This window comes from Physeter macrocephalus, unplaced genomic scaffold (assembly GCF_002837175.3).
Source record: "Physeter macrocephalus isolate SW-GA unplaced genomic scaffold, ASM283717v5 random_232, whole genome shotgun sequence".
NCBI lineage: Eukaryota > Metazoa > Chordata > Mammalia > Artiodactyla > Physeteridae > Physeter > Physeter macrocephalus.
In genome coordinates, this window is record NW_021145518.1 from 65,560 (window position 1) to 84,464 (window position 18,905).

At 60.4% G+C, this 18,905-nt stretch overlaps 1 protein-coding gene across 3 annotated transcripts; it reads left to right on the forward strand.

Annotated features, from left to right (window-relative positions):
* The first annotated feature begins 19 nt into the window (after positions 1-19).
* ZNF653 (zinc finger protein 653) lies at positions 20-15,687 on the forward strand. 3 transcript variants are annotated; one of them, XM_028484779.2, is made up of 10 exons: positions 619-677; positions 1,430-1,492; positions 3,969-4,012; positions 5,977-6,192; positions 11,643-12,254; positions 12,394-12,574; positions 12,679-12,790; positions 13,893-14,007; positions 14,886-14,985; positions 15,261-15,687. In XM_028484779.2, coding segments are annotated over exons 2-10 (1,560 nt in total). In that variant the 5' UTR covers positions 619-677; positions 1,430-1,490; the 3' UTR covers positions 15,439-15,687. The 3 variants fall into 3 exon arrangements, with proteins under 3 accessions (XP_023989964.1, XP_054938690.1, XP_028340580.1); XM_024134196.2 differs by lacking the exon at positions 1,430-1,492 and having other exon boundaries at positions 20-677; XM_055082715.1 differs by lacking the exon at positions 1,430-1,492 and having other exon boundaries at positions 20-677; positions 14,869-14,985; positions 15,261-15,429.
* Positions 15,688-18,905: the final 3,218 nt, after the last annotated feature.

An 18,905-nucleotide genomic window follows, 5' to 3' on the forward strand; every position in this document is an offset into this window, starting at 1 on the left:
TCCGTCCGCCTTTCCTGGACAGCTCCCACCCTTCCCTTGTCATCCCCACAATGCATTCAGGATAAAGGTGCAGAGGAAGAAGCCCCCATCACCCCAGGGTCTACGGGCTCTTCTGGCTCTTTCTTCCCGGATCAGCCTCAAACCTTCAGCTACCCCATCCGTCTCTGCCTAGTCAGAAAGTTTAACGGAGAAGGAGTAAGGGGAGAGGGGGTTGTTGCTGGCGCTTATTGCGCGCATGCGCAGCTTCCGCTCTCGATCTTGTTTTGGCGCCGCGAGGCAGTGAGAGTCCATGAGAAATTTCCCGTCGTCGCGGAACATGCGCGCCACTTCCGGCCGGGCTCCTAACAACGGGGGAGGCTGGTAACCAGGGAGGGGGGGATGGCGGAGCGGGCGCCGGAGCCCGAGGCGGAGGCGGAGGCTGAGGCGGGCGCGGGCGGGGAGGTGGCCGCCGAGGAGGGCGCGGCGGGCCGCAAGGCGCGGGGCCGCCCGCGGCTCACGGAGTCGGACCGGGCCCGGCGGCGGCTCGAGTCCCGGAAGAAGTACGACGTGCGGCGCGTGTACCTGGGCGAGGCGCACGGGCCCTGGGTGGACCTGCGGCGCCGCAGCGGCTGGAGCGACGCCAAGCTCGCCGCCTACCTCATCTCGTTGGAGCGCGGCCAACGCAGCAGCCGCCACGGGTGAGGGGGCCCGGCCCGACGGAGGGAGGGAGCGAGGGAGGAGACGCCCCCATCCCCCGCTGAGCCTGGTCCCGCCCCCTCCGCCCCCCAGGGCCCCGCCCCTGGCACCTGTGAACCCCGCCCAGCGCCCGGACTGCCCGCCTGGGTCTCCGACTGCTGGTCCTGGGACGCGCCTGGCTCGCGGCCCCGCCTTCCGTCGCTCCGACTGCCCAATCCTAGGATACGCCCAGCCTCTCGACCCGCCTCCTGGGCGCTTGGCCCTGCCCCCTAGAGCTCTGGCTGCCCAATCCTGGTACGGGCCCCACCTCCAAGCATTCTAACGGCCCAGTCCCTGGAGGGGCGGCCCCGCCTCCTGAGGCCTGAGGGGCCCGAGGTCCCTGCTGGTCCCCGGCATCTCCCATGCCTCATTCCCTAAAACTCCCACAATGTAGCCTGGGGCTGTGACTGGACACCCCGGGCCACCCAGCCCTACCCCTCATGAGGTTCCAGTGACCCACCTGGGACTGCGTGTGGTCCCATTCCCACACTGGAATGGGGCCACTGCGGAGACCCCACACTCCCAGAGCACCCCTCACAATCCAGATCTCACTCCCCTAATATCTCTTGGCTCTTGGGGAACACCTCTGCCCAGGGAGACTCAGGTGAAGAGGAAACCCAGAGTTAGCTGCTCAGGTGGAGGGCAGAGGCCTCTGCATAATCTCAATCTCGAGAAAGAGCAGTATGGAAGGAATTTTTCTGTTCTTGCCTTATAGGTTGATGTGATGATTACATGAGTTAAAATACAGCAGAGGGCTTCGAACAGTGCCTGGCACAATGTGAGCAGTCCGGATATTAGCTGTTATGATGATGTTTGTTTCCTGTCACAAACAGTGCTGCAACAAAACCCTTGTTCTGCCCTGGTTTTCACTTGTACGCATTCACATGTTTCTCTCAGGGGAGATTCTGAGGGCCAGGAATCAACCAGAACCTGCTGAATTGTACCCACCCCCTCCCCAGGGTGGCAGGCTGGTTTATATGCCCAAGAGCAGGGCAGGAAATGCTGGGAGCTTATAAAACTTCAAGCCAGTGTCCCAGCTATTGGAGTTTCTGATTCAGTTAGTCTGGGTGGCGTTGCAGACCCTGTATTTTTTTCTGAAGAGCTTCCAGGGAGACTTGATGTACAGCTGGAGTTGAGAACCACTGACCAGAGGGAGCCCCTGGAGGTTCCGAAGCTGAAAGTGGTATTTACAGAAGCTTGTCTGGCTGAGCTGGAGGTGTGTGGGAGCTGTGCAGGACTGGGGCAGGGGCACTGAGACAACCCAGGCAGTGTGTGGCAAAACCTGACCCCGGGGCACATGAGTAGTCGGGAAGATACACTAAGGGGTATTTAGTCCTCAAACTGCATGGCAGTTCTGTGAGGGAGGCACTGTGGTTATCCCCACTTCACAGATGGGAAAACTGAGGCCCAGAGGGGACCAATCCTGCTTGAGGTCACACAGCCAGTCAGTAGCAGAGATAAGACTTGAACTCGGATCTGAGTGACGCCAAGTCTGTCTCCACCACGATGTGGCGTTCCCCGCACCCCAGCCGTGGCGAGGCTATGAATGGGTGGAGGTGGTCATGGATGTTTGGATTTGGGTTTGGGTGAGGATCTAGGCAGCCAGCCTGGCCCCTTGGAGGGGAGGTGGAGCCTCGGGAGGGGATAGAGTCTCCTGGGATGGTACAAGGGGACATGTATTCCTGGGCAGAGGGCAGAGCCCAGGCAGGAGCCCCAAGGAGCTGTCCTGGGCTAGACATGAGGTGTTGGGGCTGAGGATTGCTATCAGGCTGGACAAGAGTCAGTTAGGGTGGGCAGTGGAGCTGAGGAGAGACCCTGGACTGGCTGTCAGGACATTGGTGGCAAGAGCGTTGCCCCAGCCACAGCGAGGAGACCCGTGTTCCAATGCCTGGCTCTGTGATAATATTGAGAATCATAATGGTCATCGTTACCATGTGCTGAGTGATTCTTAATTACCAGGCTCTTTACAATGCATATGACCCCATGCCAACCCCATGAGGAAGGTACTGTTATGAGCCCACACTACACATGGGGAAACTGAGGCACGGGGAGGCAGGGTGACTCACCCAGGGTCACAGAGCCTGCTGTTGTGGTTTAGAAGAGGAAGAGCAGGGAAGCAGTCTGAGTCAGGTGGGCAGACCCTGAAGCATGGTGGCAGGAAGGCAAAGGGAAGCCCTAGCAGGTCCAGGAGAGATGGCTCCAAAGCACCTGCCTGGAGCCTGGGCTGGGCCACAGCTGAGTGGGCCACGTAGGGTCAGGAACCTGCTTGGCAGATCTGGTGGCCATCCTGGTGTGGGAGGCCATGGGGGCCCCTGGCCTTAGGATCCGGCCCTGCCCTGGGCTCCCAAGGCCATGGCTCACTGGGACACACAGTCAGGGTATTGGGACCCAGGCAGAACGGGGAAGGCCCTAGAGGTAGGCGGACATGATGGCGTGGCCTTTGGGCTTGAGCTGGCTGCAGGGTCAGGACCCTCATAGAGCAGGCAGTTAGGGCCCAACCATCTCCCCAGAGCTCTGGGCCAGCCTCAGGGCCAGGATCTGCAGGTCCTTGGAGGGGGTAGTCCAAAGTCAACTCCATGACTGTTCTACTGGGTAACAAATGCCCACAGACTTAGTGGCTTTAAAACCCCACAGATTTATCTCACATTTCAGCAGGTCAGGAATCTGGCACATTTTAGCTGGCTCCTCAGGTCAGGGTCTCAGGAGGCTGAAATCAAGGTATCAGCGCGCCACAGCGTCACCTAGAGGCTCGCCCAGGGAAGGATCTGCTTCTAGACTTGTTCAGAGCATTGGCAGAATCCATTTCCTCCGGGCTATACGGCTGGGGTCCCTGTGGTCTTGCTGACCATCAGCTGGGACTGCTCTCAGCTCCACAAGGTCGTTCTCAGGTCCTGGTCCCTCACAGGCCCCCTCATGCTCTCAGCCCCCAGTCTCTGACTTCAGCAGGGCCCTTTTAAAGGCTCCCCTGATTAGGTCAGGCTCCCCAAATAAGCTCCCTCTTGATAATCCACTCCCCAGCCACGGGACCCTGGGCAGGCGGCTTCACCCTCAGGGCCTCAGTTTCCCACTCCGTGAGGTGGGTGATGATAGTAGACCCCTGCCAGGGCTGCTGATGGTGCAGGAGAGCCCAAGTGAAGGGACAAGGGAAGTAGACCTGGCCCGGGAAGCAGAAGCCCACATTCTACCCCAGCAGGATTGGCATCTCATCATCAGGCCCCAAGCTCACTCCCCACTGCCCCCTCTCTCTGTTACAGGAAGCCTTGGGAGCAAGTCCCCAAAAAGCCAAAGCGGAAGAAAAGTAAGTGGGGCTGCAACCAGGGTGGAGGTGGCGTTGGGAGTAAGTTGTTTTGTGGTTGGTTCCCTCCCTCGCTCAGGGACCACTTGTGGAGGGTCCGCATGTGCCAGGAGCCGTGCAGGCCGGGAAAGACCCAGCCCTGCCCTCCCAGAGCCCGCAGTCTCATAGGAAAGAGGGGGGAACAGGCTGAGCAGGGCTGTGGTGGGGAAGTAGAGGCACGGGGGTGCCCAGAGGAGGGATCTGACCCAGCCTGGGTCGGGGGTGGGCATGGGATAGGAAGGGTTGGAGGGGACCCGAACCTGTGCTGTGCCCACCGGGGGTACTCTTATCATCCCCATCTGACACAGAAAGGCTGAGTCACCGCCCCAGGCTGCACAGCCAGAAAGTGGCCTGGCCAAATTGCAAACCCAGGACCATGCGTCTCCCGAGGGGTCCCCTTTGCTCCTCTCCTGCCCGGTGCGTGGGAGTCAGCCGGGGAAGAGCCAGCAGAGCACAGGGAACAGCTTGTGCCCAGGCCTGAAGGCCATGTTGTGCGCCAGGCTCAAGGGGAGCCGGGCGTGGGCGGTCGGAGCAGAGGCTGCAGTGTGTACTCCCACCCCCTGACCACGACCCCTGAGCCCTGGGCTGTGTGTTCCAGGCCATGTCCAGCAGGGTGAGGACCGGTGGTCCAGGGACGGCCGTCTGATGGCAGTGAGCCCCTCTGCTTACCACGGTGCTCAGAGGCAGAAGCCGAGCTAAGAGTGAGACCCCCAAGCCGAGAGGTGTGGGGAGGGGGATGAGGGGTCCCGAGAGGTGGCTGCTGGTGTCCCTGTGGTCATCACTGGGTTGGCGACCCCAGGCACCATCCCTAGGCCCAAGGACCTTTCCTGGGTCCCCCCCGCCCCCCGTCATCTCCCAGCCCGGAAGGTCAGGAACACGCCTTCAGAGCTGAGTGAAGGGCGAGGGCCAAGGCAGGTGTCTAGAGGAAGAGGGCACAGCCCTTACGGAGATCCTGAGGCAGGGCCATACTTGCCTAGTTGAGGAACAGGGAGGAGGCCCTGAGGCTAGAGTGAAGTGATCCAGGGCAGCAGTAGGAGGAGGTGAGCGCAGGAGGTGACAGGGCAGAAAACACAGGGCCTGGTGAACCTCAGGGAGGACTTTGGCTCTTACTCCCATTGAGGTGGGAGCCCTGGGAGATTTTTTCTTTTTTTATATTGGCTACGTTGTGTCTTCATTGCTGCGCGCGGGCTTTCTCTAGTTGTGGTCAGCGGGGGCTACTCTTGTTGCGGCGCGCGGGCTACTTTTGTTGCGGGGCGCGGGCTTCTCATCGCGGTGGCTTGTCTTGTTGTGGAGCACGGGCTCTAGGCGCACGGGCTTCGGTAGTTGCGGTGCATGGGCTCATTAGTTGTGGCTCGTGGGCTTAGTTGCTCTGCGGCATGTGGGATCTTCCCGGACCAGGGCTCGAACCCGTGTCCCCTGCATTGGCAGGCAGAGTCTTAACCACTGCGCCACCAGGGAAGTCCGCCCTGGTGGATTCTGAGTAGAGAAGGAATGTGGCCCGACTCAAGTGTTCAGAGACGCCCTCTGTCAGCTGCCGGGGGCAAGGGTGAGAGCTGGGAGACTAGGGCCGAGGGACTGAGTTGGTGCAGGCGGGAGACGCTGAGTTGATGAGGATGATTATAACTGTAACTAACAGCTGACAGTCGTTGCGTGAGCACCTGCCATACACCAGGCTTTATTATGTATATGACTTGACTCAAACAATGAGGACATTCCCTGCCAGTCTCTGTTGTGTCCAGGGCGAGTCTCACATCTCTTGAGCCTCAGTTTCTTCATCTGTAAACTGGGGACAGGCCTGGATAATACTCAGGAGGGTGTCTCAACCCCCAGAGCTATAAGACCCATGTGGTTCTGGGGGCCGTGCTGCCCGGAGAGGGGGGTAGGGGTGAGCCCTGTCCCTCATGCCTGCCCATGCCCCGTGTGTGCAGGGCGGCGACGCAACGTGAACTGCCTGAAGAACGTGGTGATCTGGTACGAGGACCACAAGCACCGCTGTCCCTACGAGCCGCACCTCGCCGAGCTGGACCCCACCTTTGGCCTGTACACCACGGCTGTGTGGCAGTGCGAGGCTGGGCACCGCTACTTCCAAGACCTGCACTCGCCCCTGAAGCCGCTCAGCGACTCAGACCCTGAGAGTGACAAAGGTGGGTCTGCGGGGGGAGGGCTCACAGTAGCCTCCGGTGTTTGGGGCTCTACAGCCCCTCCTGGGCCCTGCCAGCCTCAGGCCAGCGTTGCGGACCTCACAGCAGCTGACATGGCCCTGGCACGGGATGGCCTTGAAGTCTTTGAGTCCTTGCAGAGACCAAGAGCTGGTCCCCATTTTGCGGAGGGACAGCCAAGGTGCGGCGCGGTTTGCCCATCTGGGCCTGAGGTCAGTCGCAGGCGGGGCTGAGGTCCAGGAACGTGGCTCAGCGGCTGAGGGGACAGGCAGGTGCTGGGCCTCTCCTGGCCTCTTTGTCCTCCTTTACTTCCTCCGGCTCTCTCTCAGATTCTGGATGGTCTCTCGCAGCCTCATCCTCTTTCCCTCCCTCCAGCCTGTCCTCCTTCTCCCTACACCCCGCTTTCTGCTCTTGAGCTTTCTCTTGTTCCTGATCCTCCCCTTTCATCTTTCTGTGTTTCATCCTGTCTCTCTCTCTCTCTCTCCTCTCTCGCATCTCCTTTCTTTTTCTCTCTTCTTCCCACTGTCTCTCCTCCATCTCACTCTCTCACTCCCATTTTCATCCCTTTCTCTCTCCTCCACACCATGGCCCCACACTCCCCATCTCTCACTGCCCAGCCCCTCCCCTGCCATCCCATGTTGGTCACACACACACATGAGCTGGAGTCCTTCTCAGGACTGGGAGGGACTCATTTATGAAGGTCCAATTGGCCCTGGTAGGGGAGCAGAGGAGATGCCATGGGTGGTGAGGGGCTGCCCACCTGCCTCGGGGGCTTAGCATCAGGGGGAGCATGGGGCCCTCTGCCAGGCACCCTGCCGGAGCTGAGGGTGGGGTCAGTCACCAGGGCTGAGCCCGCGCTGGCAGGCATCTCTGAGCAGGTGGCATCCCAGCTGGCCAAGGGGAAGCCGTGGGCGAGAGGTGTTCCAGGTGGGCACCCCAGCCAACGGCTGTCCCGTTGTGTGTCAGCCAGGCTCCCAGTGTGCAGCCAGCCTCTCGGCCGTCTTGTCCTCCCGACTCCAGACCCTGCCCCAAACCACCCTGAATCCTCCTCACAGCCCTGTCATTAGCAATCGAGGAAACCAAGGCCCTGAGAGTAATGTGACTGGCCCATCTGGCACTGGGTCTGGCTGGGATGGGGGTGGCACCCAGAGGAGTCCCCTGACAGCCCAACCCAACTCTGATACCAGTGGCCTCTGGATCTGGGCTCTCAGGAATGAATGCTGGGATCAATTAGCCAGATCTGCTTTGGGCACTGGCGGGGGGGTTGCTGTGAGGGCGTGGCTGTGTCCCTGTCCCAGCCTGGTCCCTCAGCAGCACCCTTATCAGCTCTCTGCCGAGGGCGGCCCTGCCACCTCGCACTCAGTAAGAAGACCTCGCACCAGGACTGTGGGAGGCCAGTGGGTGCCCTGCCAATTCTGTCATTAATGTCATTATCAACTGGCAAGAAGTCCAGTGTCGGCTTAACAGCTGGACACTGTAACTGGGGATCCAGGCACAGGTCCTGGCCGTGCCCCCAACTCACTAGGCAACTGCCTCCTCCTTCAGGGTGGAGCCACGGGGCTCAGTCCACCCTGCAGAATACAGGGTGTTAGAAGGAGGGGCGTTCCCCCTACCCTGCCCCTGCTGCCGCCCCAGGGCTGAGTCAGGGATGGGGTGTTAGGATAATAGCGATAATGGAAAACATTGATAGGGTGCTTACTGTAAGTTCTACTGTCCTATTTACTCATTAAATACCCCAAACACCCCCTGAGTAGGTACCTAGTTATAAGGCACCCCTCCTTCACACAGCTGGAGGAGTGGGCACCAGGATCCCACCCCGGCAGTCAGGCTCCAGAGCCTGCACTCTCCATGTGACCTTCTGGGAGTGTAGAACACGTAGTACCCAGACAGCATACCCCAACTGTGTCACGAGTGTGTAACTTAAGGGACAGTCATTCATTTTTCCTGTCCCCAGTTTCTCCCTGCTTGCGGACATTAGCACCAAACACCTAGGTAAGATGCCAGCCCTCTTGGCCTTCATCACAGCCTTGGTCATGGGTTCATTCATTTTTATAAACATGCACTCAATGTGTACCAAGCAGCACTGTGTACCTGGGCACTGGGGCCTGTGCACAGGGACCCCCGTCCTTTTGGAGTTTACGGTATAAAGGGGAAGCAGACAGTAAACAAGATAAACAAGTAAAATCTAGAGTGCAGTGGAAGGCAGTAAGTATTGGGGGAAAAATAAAGGAGAGAAAAGGGTGCTATTTGAGGCCAAGTGGTCAGAGGCCTCCCTGAAAACATACCATACCATTTGAGGAAGGGTCTGATGGAGGTGAAGGAGGGAGCCCACGCAGGTGTCTGAGAAAAGAGGGTTCAGGCAGAGAGAGTGGCGAGTGCAAAGGCCCTGATGCAGAAACCTGCCTAGTGTCCCTGGGCACAGAAGACAGGTCAGTGGGGCTGGAGAGGAGGTGACAAGGGCACATGTTCAGGCTGTGTGGCCATGGTGAGGGCTTTGGCTGCTACGCCAAGTGAGTTGGGAAGGTCATTAACTGAGGTAAGGCCAGCTGCCGAGATAGACGCACCCCAGCTCCTGTGACCTAACACAGCTCACTTCCCCCCGCATTCTGGTGAGACTCAGCTGTATAGCACACCTAATGGCAAAGGATGCTGGGACATGTAGTCCACCAGGTGTCAGGAGGAAGAGACAGGGGTTTGGTGAGCAGCTGGCCTATCTCTTCCACAGGAAGCGATGATGAGCAGATTCTCAAAGAGGGACGTGACCTGAGCAGATGTTCACAGGCTCCCCCTGGCCAGTGAGGGGAGGACAGACTTGGGGGTGGGCAAGGATGGGAGCGGGGGCACCCAGAAGAAGGAACTGCATGGTCCTGGCAGAGGGCTGGCGGGGCCATGACCAGGGTGTGCGGGGGAGGTAGGAGAAGCCGTCAGCCTGGGGATGTATTTTGGAAGCAGCGCCAACAGGTTTTGCTGACAGATTGGAAGTGGGTGTGAGAGAAAGTGAGAAGTCAAGGAGAGCCCCAGGACTTTGGCCTGAGCAACTGGAAGGGCAGAGCTGCCGCCCGCTGAGACGGGGATGTCTGTGAGCCGTGCAGCCTTTCTCTGAGGGAAGATTCGGAACCCAGAGTCTGAGATGCCTGTAAGACCCCTCAGAGGGAGCAGTGGGGCGTGATGGGCTGCAGCTCCGCGGGAGGTCCAGGCGAGACCTGTCCACTGGAGACACCGGGGTATGGGTGGTGACAGTATAATAAAAATAGATGCAGACAGACCTAGGCGATATTGCAGGTTTGATTCCAGCCCACCGCAATAAAGTGAATATCAAAATAAAAGGAGTCTCACGAACTTTTTGGTTTCCCAGTGCATATAGAAGTTATGTTTACACTATACTGTGGTCTATTAAGTGTGCAATAGCATGACGTCTAAAAAAAAGTGTACAGACCTTCATTTTAAAATAATGCTGTTGTTGGGCTTCCCTGGTGGCGCAGTGGTTGAGTCCGTCTGCCGATGCAGGGGACACGGGTTCGTACCCCAGTCCGGGAAGATCCCACGTGCCGCGGAGCGGCTGGGCCCGTGAGCCATCAGTGCATATAGAAGTTATGTTTACACTATACTGTGGTCTATTAAGTGTGCAATAGCATTGTGGAAAAAAAAAGGGTACATTCCTCAATTTAAAAATACTTTGTTGCTGGGGAATTCCCTGGCTGTCCAGTGGTTAGGACTCTGCACTCCCACTGCATGGGGCACGGGGTTCAATCCCTGGTCAGGGAACTAATATCCTGCATGCCGAGTATGCTGCTCGGCCAATGATTGATAGATAGATAGATAGATAGATAATAAAGTTTTTTAAAATAAATAAATAAAATACTTTATTGCTAAAAAAATGCCACCATCATCTGAGCCTTCAGTGAGTGGCAATCTTTTTGCAATAGTAACATCAAAGATCATTGATCACAGGTCACCATAACAAATATAATAATAAAGAAAAAGTTTCAAGAATTACCAAAATGTGACCCAGAGACACAGAGTGATCAAATGCTGTTGGAAGAATGGCGCCAATAGACTTGCCTGAGGCAGGGTTGCCACAGACCTTCAGTTTGTAAACAGTGTTTGTAATGAGCCCCTTTCGCAAGAGGCCCCTTGGGAACACACCTGAGTCTAATTAAGTGACTCAGGGAGGGGCCCCTAGATAGCTTTACGATGGGGGCTGGTCCCCAGAAAGGCCAAACCCAGGGTTAGAGGGTGGCAGCTCTCAGCCCCACCCCCAGCCCCCAGGAGCAGATGGGGGCTAGAAACTGGGTTATAAAAACTCTTTTATTTATTTTATTTATTTATTTATTTTGGCCACGCTGTGTGGCATGCAGGATCTTAGTTCCCCGACCAGGGATCGAACCTGTGCCCCCTGTTTTGGGAGCGTGGAGTCTTAACCACTGGACCGCCAGGGAAGTCCCTATAAAAACTCTTAAACAGTGATCCGGAGCTTCCCTGGTGGCGCAGTGGTTGGGGGTCCGCCTGCCGATGCAGGGGACGCGGGTTCGTGCCCCGGTCCGGGAAGATCCCACATGCCGCGGAGCGGCTGGGCCCGTGAGCCATGGCCGCTGGGCATGCGCGTCCGGAGCCTGTGCTCCGCAGCGGGAGAGGCCACAACGGTGAGAGGCCCGCGTACCGCAAAAAAAAAAAAAAACCCAAAAAACAGTGATCCGAGAGCTTCCAGATCGGTGGACACGTTGAGGTGCTGGGAGATTGACGTGTCTGTAGAGAGCATGGCAGCTCCGTGGCAGCCCCCAACCTCCCCCCGCCCCCCCACCAATTACCTTCCTTTGTGTATCTCTTCATCTGGCCATTGCTGAGTTGTATCCTTTATAATAAAACTGTAATCAGAAGTAGAGCACTTTCTTGAGTTCTGTGAGTTGTTCTAGCAAATTACCAAAGCTGAGGAGGGCGCTGTGGGAACCTCCACTTTATAGCCGGAAGTATGAGTGACCCGGGACTTGTGACTGGCATGTGAAGTGGGGGCAGTCTTGTGGGACTGAGCTCTTTAACCCTCAGAGTCTGACACTGTCTCCAGACAGATAGTGTCAGAACTGAATCGAATTGTTTGACACCCAACTGGTGTCAAGGATGAAGGTGGTATGAGCCTGGTGGATACCCTGGGATGAGTGGAGCGCTGAGGAGAGGCCCCAGTGAGAGCCTCCCAGGCCCATAAGAACAAAAGAGGCTGAGAAGGGGCTGCCAGGGAGGAGCCAGGAACCTGAGTGTGGGTCTGGAGGCTGAGTGAGGAGAGCACCTCAAGGAGCAGGGGCCGCTGTGGAGGATATGGACTGAGCTGACCGCTCTTATGGGGGTAGGGGAGTCACAGCGCTCAGCCCCTGGGGAGCCTTCAAGAAATACCAGCTACTGCCGCCACTGTCGTAACTGTCCCCTCTCCTCTGTCACCACAGTGGGCAATGGCCTGGTGGCCGGCAGCTCTGACTCGTCCAGCTCCAGCTCCGGCTCCGGCTCCGAGGAGCCCCCTGAGGGCCAGCAGGCCAAGGCGACAGTGGCAATGGCAGCAGTCACCCCCACCAGCCCAGCGGGCAGCAGCGGGCTCATCACCCAGGAGGGCATGCACATCCCCTTCGATGTCCACCACGTGGAGAGCCTGGCTGAGCAGGGCACCCCACTGTGCCCCAACCCGGCCAGCAGCGGGCCCGAAGCCCTGGAGACAGTGGTGTGCGTGCCAGTGCCCGTGCAAGTGGGCCCGGGCCCTAGCACCCTCTTTGAGAACGTGCCCCAGGAGGCCCTGGGTGAGGTGGTGGCCAGCTGTCCCATGCCAGGCATGGTGCCCGGTTCGCAGGTGATCATCATTGCCGGCCCCGGCTATGATGCCCTCACGGCTGAGGGCATCCACCTCAACGTGGCAGCAGGCAACGGTGCCCCCGGAGGGGGCCTGGGTGACGAGGTGCCCTGTGCCATGATGGAGGGTGTGGCCGCCTACACCCAGACAGAGCCAGAGGGCAGCCAGCCCAGCACCATGGACCCCGCCGCCATGACAGGCATTGAGACCAAGAAAGGTCTGGGGGGCCGTGCCAGTCTGGGGGGTTGGGGGGGCCATGATGGGACCTGGGAAGGGGAGGGCAAGTAATGGCCCCAGAGGAAGCTCCTCAACAGCCTTAGTCCCCACGGACACCCACCCTGTGTCCACCCCCGTAGAGAAGGAGGACCTGCACGTGCTCAAGAAGGAGGAGAAGGAGGAGCCCGTGGCCCCAGAACTGACAGAGCTGGCTGCGACGGTGCCTGAGAGTGCAGAGCCCGAGGTAGAGGCAGATGCGGAGGAGCTGGACGGCAGCGACATGTCAGCCATCATCTATGAGATCCCCAAGGAGCCCGAGAAGTGGGTGCCGGGGCAGGCGGGGGAGAGGAGGGACGAGGAGCGGCCCTCGGGCCCGCAGCCCTCCTGGTGTCAGAGCCCCGACGCCATGGGCCCTTCCCCTCCAGGAGGCGGCGAAGCAAGCGATCGCGGGTGATGGACGCCGATGGCCTGCTTGAGATGTTCCACTGCCCTTACGAGGGCTGCAGCCAGGTCTACGTGGCCCTCAGCAGCTTCCAGGTGAGGCCGCCATCCAAGTGGGCCGGGCGGGACTGCTTCTGTGTCGGGCTGCCTGCGCGCTGGGTCTGGGCAGTGCGGCTCATGGAGGGCCCCACCCGGCCCCTCCAGGTGCCACTGGCCTGCCTGCCATGCACCCACCCAGCCCCAGCTGATCTCAGCCTCAGCCACAGAGAGGCAGCCGTCACCTCTGTGCCCTCCCCTCCTGCTCCCCAGCCCCAGCCATCCTACCTCCTCAAGCAGCCACGGCCTCTCTCTGCACACCCCGGGGGCCTGCCTGGTCCTGGTGGCTCCCCACAGACTACCCCTCTTCCAGCCGCCTTTGCCCAGGCCACCCTGTCAGCTCACGATGCTTTCTCTCCAAGCTCAACTGAGGATGCCCCTCTGCCAGGAAGCCCATCCTAGTCTCCCCAGCCCCGGGTCACTGCACTCCCAGGACATACCTGCCGTTTGCCCTCTGAGGTCTGGACAGGGTTCCCTGAGAGCAGAGACAGGGTCCCGTCACATCCCCACTCCTGGCGCAGGATGTGGCACCAGGAGAACTTTGAATTTGCCAAGTCATGTTTTCATTAAGCACATGTTGAGCACCTGCCGGGTGCCAGGCCCGGTGCTGGGCGCTGGAGCAGTTGTGCTAGTGAGTTAAAGAATGAATGACTCGGGGGCTGCCTGCTCCAGGTGCTAGGGGCAGCTTAGCACTATGCAAAGTGCCACTGTGGGGCTGACAGCCCTGGCCTCCGGTCCTAGCCCTGCCACTGCCCACCTGTGAGACACGGGCCAAACCACTAAGCCTCCAGAGCCTTAGTTTCCCCATCCACAAACTGGGCTCATGGCTGAGCCCCTTCCCATGGTTCTGACAAGGCTGACTGATGCCCCAGCCCAGAGCCTGGCTGGAGCAGGTGCTCAGTAAGCTACTCTTTGATCCCAATTGTGCCCCTGGCCCCCAGCTCGGATCTGGGAGTCCCTGCCCAAGGGCAAGGGCACCCCTCTTCCTCTTCCTCTTCCAGGGAGGCCAGCCCTAGCTGGCCCTCATCTGTCCCCACCCTGGAGAGCTCCAGAGGCGGGCCCATGGTACCCGCAGCCCCACTCCTGCCCCTCTTGCCCCCAGAACCACGTCAACCTTGTGCATCGGAAAGGGAAGACCAAGGTGTGCCCTCACCCCGGCTGTGGCAAGAAGTTCTATTTATCCAACCACCTTCGGCGGCACATGATCATCCACTCAGGTCAGGCCGGGGAGGGGCTGGCAGCTTGAGCCAAAGGCACGGTGGCCTGGGCCTGGGAGCTGGGGCCGGGGCTGGGGCAGGCAGGGTGAAACCCAGACACGGACTGCCCCTCTCTGAGCCTCCTCCATGTCCACCACAAGGGCTGGTGTGAGACGGTGGAAGTAAATTGGTTGACTTAGTGCCCACTGGGCACCTCCCAAGTAGTCAGTAAGCTGTCGCTACATGGGTCACAGGGACATCTGCTCTTCTAAGTCATGTGGAGCTGGGCAGGGGTTGGCTGTCTCTTTCCCAACTTGGCCCTTGGCCTCCCCACTTCCATGAGCAATTCTCACGTGGGACTCAGTTCCAGGACTGAGGGGGGACAGTGAACCACCCCAGGTGGGCAGGGTGGGGAAGTGAACTTGGGACAGGATTTCTGTTCCGTCTGCTCCAGGCGCCTCCTTAACCCAGGACACAGGGTTCAGGCCTCACGGGGAGCGCTGGTGCCTATGCCCAGCAGGAGGGCACGGCTTCAGATTTTTCGAGAGGCCGGAACTTTGGATTTTTATGTGAGATCGCCCCAGTACGTGAAACATTAGAGTCAAATTCAGGCCCACTTTAGCTTGGCAGTTTGCACCCTGTGTACCTCAGGGATCCGAGTACGCATTCCTGCTCTGCGCAGTCGCCTTCCTGGGCAGCCTCCGAGCCTCATGCGAGGCGGTAGCTGTCCTTTGTTCTAGCTGCCTTAGCTATTATAGTCGGCATTCGCGCCCAGAGGATGTGGGCTTTAGTCTGCCTGCGCCCAGAGGCCTTGCACACTATTGGGTCTCGGCAATGCCGCAGTGACCCCGCAAACCCCTCTCTCGACGGCGGCCTGCTCAGCCCCGCGTCTCCCCCAGGTGTCCGTGAATTCACCTGTGAAACCTGCGGCAAGTCCTTTAAGAGGAAAAACCACCTGGAGGTGCACCGGCGCACGCACACAGGCGAGACGCCTCTGCAGTGAGTGACGGGCTTCCCGCGAGGGGCTGGGAGGGAGGGCATCCGGGCCTGGACTCTCACAGGGCAGCTCCCAAGGGCGGGCGACGTCCCCAGCGTTGCATCTGTGTGGTTTCCAGAGTGCTTCCACCCCAGATGGTGCCCCCCCTTTCAGGGGTCTGCCCAGCCTTAGTGGTTGGGTCCCGCCCCCGAGGCGGCCCCTCCCCGGTGCTGCTCCCTTTTGCCCCGCCCTCTCTGACCCCGCCCCGCCCCGGTGCCTCCCGCGTGCTCCCCGGCAGGTGCGAGATCTGTGGCTACCAGTGCCGACAGCGCGCGTCGCTCAACTGGCACATGAAGAAGCACACGGCCGAGGTGCAGTACAACTTCACGTGCGAGCGCTGCGGGAAGCGCTTCGAGAAGCTGGACAGCGTCAAGTTCCACACGCTCAAAAGCCACCCGGACCACAAGCCCGCCTGATCCACCCAACCACTGAACGCCCCTATTTATTCATCCCATCGGACACCATGCCCGAGTCTGCCAGGGCCGGGACAGCCGCGGCCAGCCGCCAGGACCTCGGGCCAGGAGGCGCCTCTGCCCCGCTCCAGGGCTGGGCCCTCAGGGCAGGTCCCCACCCCCACCCCGCCCGAGTTTTGGGGCTGGCACCTGGGGCTGCACTGCTGGGACTGTGTCAAGAGAGCAGAACGAGATTAAAGAGCGAGAAAGGAGCTGCTCTTCCCCTAGGCCTGGATGATTGGGGGAAGGTGGGCCCCTCTCTGTCTCCAGCCTGGTTCCTTCCCGAGCAAGGCGGGGGCAGGGACAGATGCTCCTACACACCAGACAGCGCTCCTGCCTTTTCCTGTCAACCTCCGCTCTGCCTCGGCTACCTGGGCCTGACAACCCTAAACACCCCCTCCTCTGACAGGGTCAGGTGTGGAAGGTTGGGGGCCCTGGAGGCTACTGAACATGTCCCAGGTCTCAGGATCCTGACTGCCTCTCCTAATCCCTCATAGAACACTTATTCCTCATTCTCAGAGAGCTCAGGGTCCAGTAAACCCCTAAGTAAAACATCTACAGCTGTGACAAGCGCGGTGCAGAAAATAGAGTGATATGCTAGTTCCTGGGAGTGCTGTTTAGGTTGGTGGTCAGGGAGGGCCTCTCTGGGGAGACCTTTGAGCATAGACCAGAATGACAAAGAGGTTCCATCCCTGAAGAAAGACGGGGGAGGCAAATCCCAGGTCGAAGGAACAGCCAGTGCCAAAGCCCCGAGGTGGAACGGGCTCGGCGTGTTCCTGGAACAAGAAGAAAGACGGGGGAGGGGATTTGGCAGCGGCGGGGCGACTGCCCTGGCCCCATTTCCCGGAGGATGATGCTGAGGCCGCCTCCTCCTCCTCCTCCTTATGCGGGCCTTCTGGGAGAGGGACAGGGAGCGATTCCAGGCCACGCGGCCGCCAGATGGCGCGCAAACCTCGTGGGCCCTGGTGGCCGCAGCCACGTGACTCCGGGGACCGCAGCCGCGAGCCAGGGCACGTGCCCGGGGGAGCTCTATGGCGCCACGCGTAGAATGGCCCCGCCGGCCCCTCACCAGCTCGTGGGGGCGGGGCAGCAGCTAGGCCTCATTTTATTTTTCGGACTGGGAGCTACCCCAGCCGGGGACGGATGAGTTGGCGAGGATGAGCGAGTCCGGCTACTGGGGCCGCCCCCGCGAACCTCCCCGCAAGGCTCAGTCCCCTTTCGCTATCCCCGCACAACCGGGAGCCAGCAGTTTCCATGGGAACTGCAGCCTGGTCTGCGCGCCCAGGAGTAGCTTCCTTCCCGGAACAAGCACTATTTCCGATCCGACAGGAGCGAGGAGGAACACGGGATGGGGAACAAGCCATCGCTCGGAGTCCCCGGGGTCGGCAGTCAGGTCGCCCTGGCAAATCCAAGAAGGGCCAACCGGGGATCCGCATCGCCACCGCCCAGATTGCGCGGGCCATTATGATTGGCCTTCCCTCTCCATCGTCGTGGCAGCGCTGTCTGCTGCTCGCGCTCCCATTGGCTCCATCTCGAAGGCATCTTCCCTCAATTGGTCCTCTCGGGGGCCATCCCTGATTGGTCAAATTAGGCTCTCCTCGCTGGGTTTGATGGCACTCTCGGACAGTCTGGAGCTTAAAAGGGCGTGCACGGACGAGGATAGAGTTTGGATTACGACTCTCGGGTCCGGGGACTCGGGCTACGCAGCCCGCAACGCCCTGGACAGGGCCGTCGGACCGCTGTCTGTGGTGCTGAAGCCTCACTCAAAGGCTCCCCTAGTGTTCTAGTGAGAACACCTCCTCGCGCCTGGTGACCGCCCCGACAAAAACGTGCACTCGCGCCCTCACACCAGAGGAGACTGCGCCACTCCCTATCGCCTGACAGAAAGGCCAGGTCCCGCTTAGTAGAGTGGGAGCGGAACTCACAGGCGGACCAATCACGAGCCCGGGAAGCCAGGACATTTACATGGCAAAACCGTCCACACGAAGTTTATGGGGTCCGAGATGGCCCGATGGTTTCCTGGGTCTTCAGGGCACCGAAGGGGTTTGCCTGGAACCCTAAGCCCCAAACTTCTTCACTCCCTTTGGAGCAGTGCCCCTGCACTGTGGGATGCCCATTCCCCACCCCCTTTAAACCTTACAGACACCTAGCCTGCTCAAAATCCACAGGGTCCCAATTCCTTCTGCAGGCTGACTAGGTCCCCAGCCACCCCCACCTTCCTCCCTTGGTCTTGGGACTACATATGGTCCTCCAAAACGTGGGGACCCAGGCCTCTGCTCACTGAAGTCTAGGTTCCTCGTCCCTCTGCAGTGCTCTTGGTGGACAGCACCTCCTAAAGGTAGTACAATCGAGCCATCAATACCTCCTCGCCCTCTTTGCTCCTCCACCTCTGGGGGCTGGACAGAGGGGAACCCTTCCTGTCTTCCGGGCAGAAAGCCCGCCCAAGAAAGGGCGCCAACGCAGGAAGTAGGATCCATGAGGGCAAAAGGGCCCGAATCTGGCAACCCGAGGCCCCAGGATGTGCCTTCTGGGCGTGCGAAGTCCTGGCCAGCGCGCCCTCTCTTCCACCTGCCGCGCCGTCGGGCGCCGCGAGGAGGCGGGGCTCGGTTGCCGTAGCCAATAAGCGACGCCGGCGCTGGCAGCTGCTGCTATAAAGGGCTGGGGGCGGCGGCGGCGCGGCCCAGAGCGCGGAGCGCGCAGCGCGGGCCGGAGGGAGGGAGGGAGGGCGGGCGAGGGGAGAGGACTGAACACCGGGGACCAGACGGGCCGGGCCGAGGGGCGGCGGCGAAAGGCAGAGCGCAGCGATCTCTGTCGGGAAGAGCAACCTCCTCGGGCCCCGCGGGGCCGCGCAGGGGGCGTTCTCAATCCCGCGCCCGCTCCCTCTTTCCATCCCCTGCCGCCCGCAGGCCACCCCGGGGCCCGGTTATCCGCGCGCACGTACCCGGGCTCGGGCCCGTCCCCGGCCCTCGAGGGAGTCGCTGCCCTCACCGAGACCTCTGCAGCGGCCGCACCAGAGGCCGCCCGGGCAGGACCCCGGCGTGAGCATCGAGCGCCCCCCAAGGAGTGCACGACCCCCGGAGCCACCCTCAACACGGACCGCGCCCGCCGGGCACACAAGAATGGTCACTGTAGGTATTCCCCTGTCGCTGAGAGGGAACCTGGTCGGAGAGGGGTTAGGCACAGGCTCCGAAGAGATGGGAGGGGGGGTAGGACCAGGCCTAGCTAGGCCCGGGTGGGGGGGTAGGACCGAGCCTCGGGGCCTGAGAGTGGACAGAGCCGCGCCCAGAGTGCTGGGGGCTCTTAGAGTCTGGCTTGAGAGGCCTTAGGGAATCGAGCTGCGATTCGGGGGACATCCTACGGCGCCCTGGGGGTTGGGATTGCCCCCCCTTCAGCAGGCCTGATGGGGGAGGGGACGCCGCGGCGTAGGATGC